The sequence below is a fragment of the Anarrhichthys ocellatus genome, unplaced genomic scaffold (assembly GCF_004355925.1).
Source record: "Anarrhichthys ocellatus isolate YVR2014 unplaced genomic scaffold, GSC_Weel_1.0 scaffold1, whole genome shotgun sequence".
Lineage (NCBI taxonomy): Eukaryota > Metazoa > Chordata > Actinopteri > Perciformes > Anarhichadidae > Anarrhichthys > Anarrhichthys ocellatus.
The window spans coordinates 3,894,712-3,907,202 of record NW_022280031.1 but is presented as its reverse complement, the minus strand read 5'-3'; the positions used below and the strand labels follow the sequence as shown (position 1 = coordinate 3,907,202).

The window sequence follows — 12,491 nt, the reverse complement described above, 5'->3', positions numbered from 1 at the left end:
ACACACACACACACACACACACACACACACACACACACACACACACACGTCTTGGTGTATGGGCGCACTGTTGTGAGAGATAACTCTGCCATGCCTGTCTCACAAAACTGCTTACTGTAAGAGGATTGGCTGCCAACAATACCATTTTTAATTCATGATAAACATAAATGAGATTTCCCAAACTCTCAATTTCAACGTCTGACTCTTAATGGAATGCCTTGTAGGCAGACAGTGTCTGGGGGGGGGGGGGGGGGGGGTGAACACGGCACATGTGTCCTCCAGAAAACAGACTCTTCACTTGGTGCGTTCTTTTGTGTCATGCTCAAATCAACAGAGCGGCATCAGGAGAGATTTAGCTCAAACTGTCGGCAGAGCAGTGTATTAAAAACAATGTGCTCTTCCTTTACGGTCGTCTTACACAAACTCTCACACAAGTGACGCAGTTTGTTTGAATGAACGTGATAGTATTTCGATGCTGTAGGGCGACTACATGAACGGCATTATACGTTTTCATGTGCGTGTGTGAGACAATGGAGTGCGTTAGCGTGTGTGCGGCAATGAGTTTATCTCGCCAGCCTAACAGGATGATCCTCCCTTCCTCGTTGCCTCTGGTCAGCCACATTGTGGGTAAGGAGGAGACAAGAGCTCGCTGTGCCAGGATGCCCCAGGGCCAGGTCAATCTGAGCAGCTCACTAAAACCTGTACAGCTGTACGCAACGCTGGGCAAAGCTCATCCATAATTAAAGACAAAAGCTCCCGCTCAGAGTAGCCGGGGCGCACAGCTCTGCATTAATTTATGTTTGTTAAAAAAAAATTAAAAAAAAGTGAGTGCAGAATGTAATGTATGTAATGGCTGCCTCGGGCATAGTTTATTATTAAGGACCCCACTTCATGACAGGCTAGCAAAGCAGCATGGAGAGGCAGTTACATAAAGTCTGGATACAAACTCCTACTGAGTCTGTGTGTGTTTATACATGCCTGTCTGCATGTGGTAGAGAAAGAGTGGGAGAGAAAGGAGGGCAGAAGGAAAGGAAAACTGAGGCAGAAGTAGCGACACAGAAGCACAGATGAATATTGAACCATCTGTAGAAGGAGGCAGAGGATTGAGCAGAGGAACAGCATATGTAGAGGGTTTTATGTTGGGAATAATGCAGAGTTTCTGTCATCACACTCACCCGCTCTCCAGACCGCGGCCTCTTCTTTGGCCGCGTAGGCAAGGCGTCCTCTTTTGGGTTGGTGTCGATGGCCCAGTAAGAGCCCTGCGGACAGAAGAAAGACCTGTGAGCTGATAAAACATTACATATTGCTCTTTCACATGACATCCCTGTGACGTTTGCGTCGGACAGCACACAAGCTTCACATCTCTCTCTATTTGGTACACCGTTATTTAACAATCAGGGGCCTCATCTGCTCTGCTAATGCCCGTCCTATCAGCCCGAGTCTTTAGTTGAGTTGATAGCTGTGAGTTTGTGCAGCGTGTGGGTGGGCTTTGTTAGTAAGAAAAGGCTTGGCTTTTCCTCCTCTGCGGCTGCTTCTCAATGAGAGGCTGCTGAGGGCAGCTGGTGGTGAAAATGCTAAGCCTTTCCTGAAGCTGTACTTCCTCAGCCTCAGGTACTGAATCAGAGTGCTGTTGCCAAGGATGAAGGCTCCGCAGTCTCAGCCCAGGAGTCGAGGCAGCGCTCGCCCTGCCGTGTTGCTTTCTTGTTAAGGTCTGAGCAAGGCTAATCAAGGAGAGAGCAGTTGGGCTGGCTCTGGGGCTGCAGCTAGCAATCCCACATCCAAGCTGCATTATTTATCTTTGCATTCGGCCCCATTTAATTTATTTTCCAATGGTTTTCTTCCTCGAAGCAAACAGGAACGCCGCACACAGTACAGACTTTATACCCGAGGGCCCTGCAAGTTCAGAATTTATTTTTAATATTTCATATGACCCTCGATAAAATCTCAATTGTCCAGAGGAAGTGAGATCAGGACCTTTAAAATTACTTCCTTAGCAGAGAGAATAATTGTTATTTCCAGGAGAGGCCGTAGAACAAGCTGTACCTCAAGTATCTGTACAGTAACCGCTACATAATGGCCCGCTCTTGTTATTTTCACAGCTCGCATGCACCACTGCTGCGATTGTTAAAATGAAAAAGCCGTGGTTGGCCTATATTTGTCAGGGGGTTAAAATAAGTATAAATATGTGAGAGGCTTTGGGGTCAATTAACATTCTCCTCAGAGGGAAGAATAATTCACAGCACAATCAACCAAAGATGAAGAAACATCTCGTGGTGATGCAGACACCTCATTACCCCAGCTCGTGTTTTTACAAGAAGCTTCACTGTAAAGGTGAGAAAAGATGTCTCTACATGTGGTTCTCCTCTGTGTTGAGGTGCAGGGGCTAGATGCAGATGTTTCTAAATTAGGGGTCACAAAAACAAAGCCACGCTTGGTGACGTTTCGTTTAATTAGAGGGGGGGGGGGGGGGAAAACCCCCCCCGGGGGGGGGGGGTGTTGGTTTTTCCCCTTCCCCCCCCCAAAAGAGTGGGGGGGGAAAAAAAAAAAAAAAAAAAAAAAAGAGAAACATATAGTCATTAAATTATTCACAAATACACTGCAACACACTGTAGCAATGCAAAGAGAAGTGTGCCCGTGGAGTCTGGGGCGAAGCCACAATATCCTCTGCAGCCACAAAACAAAGGCTGCTGGAAAAAACAGATCCTGGTAACAGATGTACTCTACCTGCTCTCTACCCGTAAATGGCGCAGCTCATTTTCATACATCAACATGCATTTTGGCATCTAGTTCCCCCTTTTTTTGTGTAAATATAGGAAGGACAAACACAACAAGTACACTGGTTATCCCGGCAACTCCAGACGGAGATATAAGAGCAATTAAAATGGGGATTATTAACGGTAGCCTTCACAGGCTGCGTTTCTACTTCCGAGGTAGACAGTGTGTGTGTATGTACAATACCAACTGTCATCTCTTACACCATCTCAGAGAGAGAGAGTCAGACAGAGAGCGACATGACTCTCCTATCTCACCCGACCAGCAGTTTTCATATTCCTGCCACATTACAATATTGATGCAACATATCAAGAGCGGCTAGCGCCTCTTTGAAGTTGTCTTCGGGGGGGGAAGGGAGTGAGGAAAATTCCAAATTAAACATTAAGGATGCGAGCATGTTGGCCATGCATTTGGAATGGGATCCATACAGCAATAGATTATTTTGTATTTAGTGGAGCAGCTCCCAGGAGTGTCAATATCAGAGGATTACAGCAAAACATGAAATTAGCATTCAGTCCCCATCCTCTACACAGCTAGGCGTAGCTCTTCATGCATGTGTCGGTGTGTACGTGTGTGTGTTTGTGTGTAATTATTTGTGCGGTTCCCTAAGCATATGTAGCGTATGCTCCGACAGTCCTGGGATGAAATCTGGGTTAGGCTACATATGGTTAGACCTGTGCATGCATCAGACTAGATATAGGCCCATAGGCTCCTTCTTCATGAACTCCTCAGTGGATCAGGGGACACTACTTATCGGAGCAGATTGTGAAGTCAATCGGGCTGATAAAAGCAACTGTAGGTGGTACGACTGAGACTCTAAAGTCAAATGAACATGTTGGACTAAACATCCTCTGACAGAGTATAAAAATGGAGGCTGAGTAGAGAGCAAATGAAGTCAGATGTTTGTCCTGAATAGGTTCCGGTTCACCTCGAGTAAATACTTTTAAAGATTCTCGAACTGACCTGAGGTCTCATTTATAACCTACAAAACAGGGCCGGAGTTATGAAATCTATAGAAACAAACGTGATGGGAGTGTAACTGGTTGAATGTGGGCGTGAGGAGGGTGGGACAGGAGGCTCGTTAAAACATTTCCAGGTGGACTGAGATGTACAAAGGTAACATCTCCTGCAGGCGTGCGTATGCACGGTTTGATAAGTCTGTGATTTTTTTGCTGCACACCGTTTTTCCTCTTTTGTGCATACTTAGGATGGGACGACACTGGATGTTATTGCGATATAAACGCATTTAGTTGGTCGTGGTGAAATTCCATTGTCGGGATAATAGTGAATACACCCTCACAAGTGACTCGGGAAAGACGTTTAGCTCGCTATGAAGGTAGAGAAGTGAGAACTAGAGCCTGATTTAAAAAACAATAAAAATACAGGAATCATGTAAAATAACAGATTCACACAATGTTACTACTTTTAAATGTGATTATTATTTTTTTTTTTTTATGAAGGGGAACCTTATGATTCATGGTTAACATATTCAAGATTGACTGTCTTTCACTTAAAACAATGTTCACCAAAAAGAAAAAATGTGATGTAATAAAATATTGTATGTTTTAGTGCTATTTTAACAGTTCTAAGCATGTTTTGAAGATTATCAGGATAATATGAATTATTTTGGCCGGGATGATCATGACATGAAATGTTCATCCCATGCGTAGTGTGCACATACAACAGAGCATGGATTCCTCGCACTGTTTTAAAAATGAGAGCCCTGACTCCTGCCGTGCTACGGCTGAATCTCCACCAGTCTTTTACTTTTTTCCCCCCTCCATCACCCACATCTGCTGTCTGTGCTGGTCCAACAAACTGGTCTCTCCTTACATTTGAATGCATTTCTGTGGGGGTGGGAGGTTCATAATAGATTACGAGCATGCCATGAATTTCCAGACTGTCAGAGCCCTGGCAGCCATTCAAAGGTAACATTTTTCTACCAGAGAAAGCACGATACACACCGCAGAAACATTCCAACGGTGAATTCAGACAGTTGTGAAGCTAAACTAGACATATTCTTCTATTTGTATTTGTTTTTTTTTTTCATAGTTGCATACATTCCTCTTGTATTTCAAAGTCTCACCTTTCCAGGGTCATCTTTGGAGCGAGGCACTTTGAGAAAACACTTATTCAATGATAGATTGTGCCGTATCGAGTTCTGTAGGAGAAAACAGAGAGAGAGAGAAAGGTGGAAAGGTGAGTGAACACATAACAAAAAAAAAAAAACAATTACACAAACAAGTCTGCAGTACTTGAGTGTGGAGAACATCACTGCCAACAGCAACAAGGGCATACAACTTGTTGGCATGTATCATGTAGGTTTAGTCACAGCTCCTGTCATCGAGGTCAGCTTGTTTCAGTGGCGTGAGATCTGGCCTGCAACTGTGTCCAGATTTCACCCCACCTACCCACCCACCCACCCACACACCCACACACACACCCACACACACACCAGGAGGCAATATCTTTCATGAATGTCCAACAAACTGCATTCTGGTTGCACAACATATCAAATTCCTCGGGTGCCAAAAATAGGAGCCAGAAGGAATCCCACACTGGGATGGTTGCTGATACCAGGACCTGATATTAATTAATGCTTCAGCAAAGCTCCTGTGGGGGGGGGAGAATAAATCATGTAGATCATTCTGAAAGTTAACTCATTACAGTGTTACAAGCTACTCTACAGCAGTGAAGAGGGAGGTTTCATCCAGCTGCCTGATTGGTGAGGCGAGGTGGGCTGAAGTAGCCACGAGGGCTGGAGAACGATGCTCCAGTCCCGGGTTAACCAGCTCCACCAAGGCCCCTCAGAACCAGCTGGAGGCAGGCCAGCTCAGGGCTCCTAATGCACACGGTTCTCCACTCCACTTTATGGAGTGGTGCTGACAGATGGCCACACTAAAAAGCTGTAGGATGATCTGACGAGTTTAACGGATGCAGAAGATGAGTAGAGAGAGACAGACAGAGAGACCCCCAAGTGCAAAAGATGGGAGCTGCTTATTCAACAGTGTTATAGGCAATTATACCACAGGAGGGATGATAATGACGGCCTCGTTGTAATGCTGTCAATCTCTCTGGTTAAATCACTCTGCAGTGTGAGACTGCTCTCCAACAGAAGCTACAGAGAGGCAAACTGGCTCCAGAGTCAAAACTATTCTGGTCCTTTGCCAAAAGGGCTTATTTTTCTGTGCTTATTACCACATGAGGTATGGACTGCAGGAGAGTGGGTAATGCTGCAGGACATTTTGACAATTTAAATTTATTGTAATCCAATACAAGTGACACAAATTCAAGATAACCGTAGCTCCTGTTGTTTCTGAAGTACTATATTTGAACAGCCAACTTCTAAGACTGCAGGGCTGAGTGTTTGATACTCAAAAGATCTCGGGTGGAGTATCGCCCATATCCCTGAAAAGTGGAAATTTAAAACCATACAAATTCAAAGACAACAGCACAACATACAATAGACGGGGTAATAAGAGGCATAGATGCTTATAAGTCATGTGAGAAGCAGGCATCGTACGCCTACTCAAGAGATTATCAGGAATCAAAATGCAATTTACACAAAACAGAAGATTCTCACATTATACTGCACATTCAAATCTCAAATCAAAACCCACCTGTTCAAAACTGCTTTTAATGTGTGACCACTATTGTGTATTTTATGTTTTTAGTGTATTGCTTTTATATATGATGATTTTAATGTAAAGTGTCTTTGAGTTTTATGAAAAGCGCTATATAAATAAAATGTATTATTATTATTATTATTATAATAAACACGTGTGGTTCATCTCAATCGCATGATCAATACATCTGTCACTTGTTTTCAATTAACAATGATGAATCATCTAGTCTACTCTACGACATCACCCATCACAGGCTCCGAGAGCCTAAGGCGACATTTTTAAATGTCTCGTGTAATCTGAACCCAAAGATGTTCAATTTTAAATGATAAAAAAACACTGAAAAGGAGCAAATATTTAAATGAATTTTCATATTTGCTTTGAAACTGCAATGATTAATTGGCTGTCAATCAATTCATGTTCTGTCGATTGACTAATCAATTAATCGAAAAATAGTTTCAGCTCCGGTAGAATTTATTTTAGGAATTACACACGCACACAAAACGTTATCGACCAGTACAGCCTCCGTTACACACCAGAATACATTCGTGTAGACGTCTCAAAACCAAAATATATTTTGGTCACACTGCTATCGGATCTTCAAAACTAGATACGGAAGCACTCAGGCTTGCACTGCGATCGGAACTCTATGTGGACTGAATGTAATCCAGCCACAATATAGACACCTTAAGGTGCAGTGCTTTGACGCAGACAACGTAAATCAGATCTAAAAAGTCACACAAAACACAGACTGGCAAATTAATCTGGAGTAGTGGTGATTGTGATTGACACACAAATGGGACAACAGATCCCGCCCACCCTGAGGCTCACAGACGCTCCTCCTCATCACTAGGCCCGGCCCGACGACTTTACAAAGGCTGCAGTGACAGCACCATTAAACAGGCCTCGTCCTTTTAGCCACACTCTGTCCCCTTGCCTCATCACAGTTTCACTTCGGTTCGGATGAATAAAACAATGTGAATGCAGAATGCGATCATGTATAGCGGATGGTTACAAACAGATATGAGGCTGTCAATTTAACCAGCTACCATGCTCCTTTAAAACCCCCTGAGACATGTCCAACAAGGGGGTGTCTGAGCGGGACGGTGTGTGACGCAAGCTGTAATGTCATACACACTTAAGTACCCCTTCACCAGCCTCTGAGTGTGTGTGCCACTTGATGCAAGGCGGACAGAAGCAGCTGAACTTGCTCTATCCATTAAGGTCCTTCTGCTGGGCCTAAATCATTGATACAGTCAAGCAGCCGAGGCCTGATGCTACATTAGAAGTTTACTTTTTAATGAACTCTGCCTGCCCGCTCTCTTCTTCTCCCGACAGGCGCCTGCGACATCCCATATTGTGTCAGACAAACTCTTTCCACTGCTATGGACACATTTGAGGAGTGAAGCTAACAGGCTGTGGGTCATTTTTAGGTGAAGATGACGAACCAGAAGACAAAAGGGACTTTGAAATATTACAATGGCAGCGGGGAAAGAAAAGGAAAGAAAACACGATGACAGCGACATTCGCTTCGTTTGATAGATCGCGGTGTATTTGCTGAGTAGGAGGGAAAGGGGAAAGCAAGACAACGAACGATAGGCTGATGAAAAATTAAGGCCAATTACCGCTGCACATGTAAACAATATGTCAGTGTTTCAGCAGTAGCTCCTTAGATTTACAGTGTGAGTCCGTGTGTGTACAAAGCGTTTGGTTTAAGACAGTAGGCTATAGGTTGTGTATTCGGGGATAAGTGGATCCACAGTACAGAAGGACAGGAAGTAGGTGGAGGAGGTCAGAAGGTGTGAACAGCAATACATAAAGTGAGTCAGACAGAGCTCACTGCAGGGGTCCTGCCCAAGTGCTGCCCAGCATCTATACCTGCAACCCCCACAGAGCACTTCATATCCAACCTCAGCACAAACCTGTGTGTGTGTGCGCGTGTGTGGGATGCCTCCCACACACACACACACACACACACACACGCACACACACGCACACACACACGCACACGGGTACGTGTCTCCTAACAAATGGCGGTGATTTAACACACCAGGACAGCAGTGAAGGCGTAAGCAGCTCCGCCCTCGTTGCCCCCCCCCGCTGAGGAGTGCTGCAGCTCAGCAGAAGGACCGCCAGGGGAAAGTAGGTCAGGCTGACCTCTGCGCTCGGCGTGTCAAACGTTCAGAGTGAGCTAAAGGGACAGGCCATGTCAGAGCCCTGCTCCTCACAGCTGGGGAGGAGGAGGTAGGGACCCCGTGCACACAGTCAGGGACCCAAGGGACTGAACTCGGCATGCTGGGACAGACACACGTACGCACACGTACCGGTTATGACATAGGGACGAACACCAGCATCCCAGGGAGAGGAAGAGTCACACTGTGGTCCAACGGGAATAAGGCAATGCCCCCGTAGGTTCCTGGCCTTCCCACATCCACGCTCTAAGCAACCAAGACACACCAAGCCCACTCTTATATTTCCCACAACTGCACAAATGCAGTTGTGAGTTTACTTGAAACATTCCTGAGTGAGAGTCTGAGATGACCTAGAGGTGCTCTTAAAGTGTTAAATAGAGGGGAACTTAGATGCTGCTGGATTCGCCGTCTTTGCGATCAAAGTGTTCTCCCTCCGCACTGCAGTGTGTGGGAAAATAAGTCGTGTTAAAGGCTGTCAGGAACCAGCAGTTCAACATTACAATGACCTCCGCTGCAGGAGCTGCTCATCCAGGCAAAAAATCCAACGAAAAATTATTCAATTAAAATGTTCCAATAAAGAGCAGGTCTGGGGAGAATAAGGAAAAGGATGCACAGTTTGAAAAACACAAGAGTTGAGTTAGTTTAGGCGACACTGTGTACCCAATCACAGTCTTCTCACATTTACAATGAAATAGAAGACACGGTGCACCGCGGGGCTTTTAGAGTGACAAAAGCAGCCATGTAAAAGAATATTGTACAGGCCTGTGTTGCCACATCTAATATGCTGTATGGCATGTCTGCAGAGGAGTGAAGAATGAAGAATCAGAAGAAGCCAACATTGCTGGTGCCAGCGCTTGGAGGATAGGACCTCAACCTCTAATTGACCCGTCAGCAGGTCTGAATGATGGAGGGATAGAAACGAACTGAGCCACTGCCCGAGATAGACGATTCAGATCCGTTTGAAAAAATACAGAAATAAGATCTGTTGGATGGATGAATGGTGAGACGGAGAGAAAGAACTGGTCTTTGAGTGGGTAAGTTGCACGAGTGAATGAACAAGTGAAGCAACAGCCAAACAAATGGAAAGAACGACGGACCAACACAAAGAGCTACGAGCCGGTCGTGTGTGAACACAGAGCACAGGTATCTCCATCCATCTCTAAAAAGAGGGAGCAGTGTGAAAATGATTTCATGCGAGGGAGGAAGCCTGTCCGGCATGACAAAGCCGTTCCTGCTGCACGCTAGAAGAATGCAGCATTTCATCTTTAAATAACATTAGATTTTTATTGTTCTTATAGATTATTAAATTAAGTTATTTTTCCAAACATTCTTTGGTTTCAGCTTCCCAGATGTGGGGATTTGTTAATAGGCTCGTATGTATGTATGTATGTATGCGTGTGTGTATGTATGTATGCATGCGTGTGTATGTATGTGTGTATGTATGTATGTATGAATGTACAGTTGTGTGAAAAAGTGTTTGCCCCCTTCCTGATTTCTTATCTTTTTGCATGTTTGTCACACTTAAATATTTACAATGAAATGTAAATATTAGACAAAGACAACACAAGTAAACACAAAATGCAGTTTTTAAATGAAGGCTTTTATTATTAAGGGGAAAAAAAATCCAAACCTACATGGCCCTGTGTGAAAAAGTGATTGCCCCCCCCCCCTGTTAAAACATAAATTAACTGTGGTTTATCACATCTTTGGAAAGCTGAGTTCAATTTCTCTAGCCACACCCAGGCCTGATTACTGCCACACCTGTTCTCAATCAAGAAATCACTTAAATAGGACCTGCCTGACAAAGTGAGGTAGACCAAAAGATCCTCAAAAGCTAGACATCATGCTGCGATCCAAAGAAATTCAGGAACAAATGAGAAACAAAGTAATTGAGATCTATCAGTCTGGAAAAGGTTACAAAGCCATTTCTAAAGCTCTGGGACTCTAGCGAACCACAGTGAGAGCCATTATCCACAAATGGCGAAAACATGGAACAGTGGTGAACCTTCCCAGGAGTGACCGGCCGACCAAAATTACCCCAAGAGCGCAGCGACAACTCATCCAAGAGGTCACAAAAAGACCCCAGAACAACATCCAAAGAACTGCAGGCCTCACTTGCCTCAATTAAGGTCAGTGTTCATGACTCCACCATAAGAAAGAGACTGGGCAAAAATGGCCTGCATGGTAGGACTGGTTTGCACTGCTGAGCAAAAAGAACATAAAGGCTCGTCTCAGTTTTGCCAGAAAACATCTTGATGATCCCCAAGACTTTTGGGAAAATACTCTGTGGACTGACGAGACAAAAGTTGAACTTTTTGGAAGGTGTATGTCCCATTACATCTGGCGTAAAAGTAACACGGCATTTCAGAAAAGGAACATCATACCAACAGTAAAATATGGTGGTGGTAGTGTGATGGTCTGGGGCTGTTTTGCTGCTTCAGGACCTGGAAGACTTGCTGTGGTAAATGGAACCATGAATTCTGCTGTCTACCAAAAAATCCTGAAGGAGAATGTCCGGCCATCTGTTCGTGACCTCAAGCTGAAGCGCACTTGGGTTCTGCAGCAGGACAATGATCCAAAACACACCAGCAAGTCCACCTCTGAATGGCTTAAGAAAAACAAAATGAAGACTTTGGAGTGGCCTAGTCAAAGTCCCGACCTGAATCCGATTGAGATGCTGTGGCATGACCTTAAAAAGGTGGTTCATGCTCGAAAACCCTCCAATGTGGCTGAATTACAACAATTCTGCAAAGAAGAGTGGGCCAAAATTCCTCTACAGCGCTGTAAAAGACTCATTGCCAGTTATTGCAAACGCTTGATTGCAGTTGTTGCTGCTAAGGGTGGCCCAACCAGTTATTAGGTTTAGGGGGCAATCACTTTTTCACACAGGGCCATGTAGGTTGGGATTTTTTTCCCCCTTAATAATAAAAACCTTCATTTAAAAACTGCATTTTGTGTTTACTTGTGTTATCTTTGTCTAATATTTACATTTCTTTGATGATCTGAAACATTTAAGTATGACAAACATGCAAAAAAATAAGAACTGTATGTATGTATGTATGTGTATGATAGTACTCTGAATACGTTTGGAAATTATAAGTGTCCTTTTTTTTTTTTTTTAAATAAGACAACTCAAGAAAATAATTGGTAGATTAATTAATAATGAAAATAATTTTTGCAGCCCTACAAAACAACCAACATGTTTCAATATCTCCAATACAATGATGGAAATAATAAATCATATAGTCTTGTTGTTTTACCTCGACAGAATTGCACGCTTTTAAAAGATTTTTGTGTAAACATAATATTTAAGTATTCAATCTGCAGCGACGGATTTTGGAAATACTAAAAGTATCACTATTCTGACTTCAGTACTGACAACCACAGCATCTCCTCCACATATCTGCAGGAGAGCGCTGCAGGGGTGAGGAGTGTTTGTAGGCCAACCTCGGAAGTTTGCATCGGACTGGTTCCCTCGACAAAAAGTCAACGGGATTTTTGCAGAAAGTAAGCTCCGTGGCAAACACAATTGTTTGATACTTACACATTTTGTTAAGCAAGATAATCTTCACAAATGAACACTACTGTTATGATTTATGAAGAGTAAATACAATCGTCAAAAGTAAAAAGCTAACGTTAGGCTGTCAACAAACTCCACCACAGTTTTGTAGTCTCATTTAGCCATTTGTAAGCAACCGCCTTTTTAAAGACACGTAAAAGCTTAGTGTGGGGTCACTAACTCTTGAGCTTGTGATAACCACAGACCGGATTTCAGGAATCTAACCAAAAACCCGTTCAAAAAAAATCGGCTTCAAGACAAGGGAACCGGAAGTTCAAGAATGCTTACTCATTTCCAGGTTTTAGGACTCTTCCTGCAGCAGTCTGAACAATTTTACTAAGAGTT

General features: G+C 43.8%; 1 protein-coding gene across 3 annotated transcripts in view; it reads right to left on the bottom strand.

Annotated features, from left to right (window-relative positions):
* The window catches only part of foxj3 (forkhead box J3), a 69,809-nt gene that overhangs the window by 15,178 nt on the left and 42,140 nt on the right, over positions 1-12,491 (bottom strand). For all 3 annotated transcript variants that reach the window (XM_031844710.1, XM_031844536.1, XM_031844625.1), the window contains 2 exons: positions 4,859-4,933; positions 1,176-1,259 (listed from right to left, as the gene is read on the bottom strand). In XM_031844710.1, the coding sequence (XP_031700570.1) occupies positions 1,176-1,259; positions 4,859-4,933 (159 nt within the window). The remainder of the gene's footprint in view (positions 1-1,175; positions 1,260-4,858; positions 4,934-12,491) is intronic.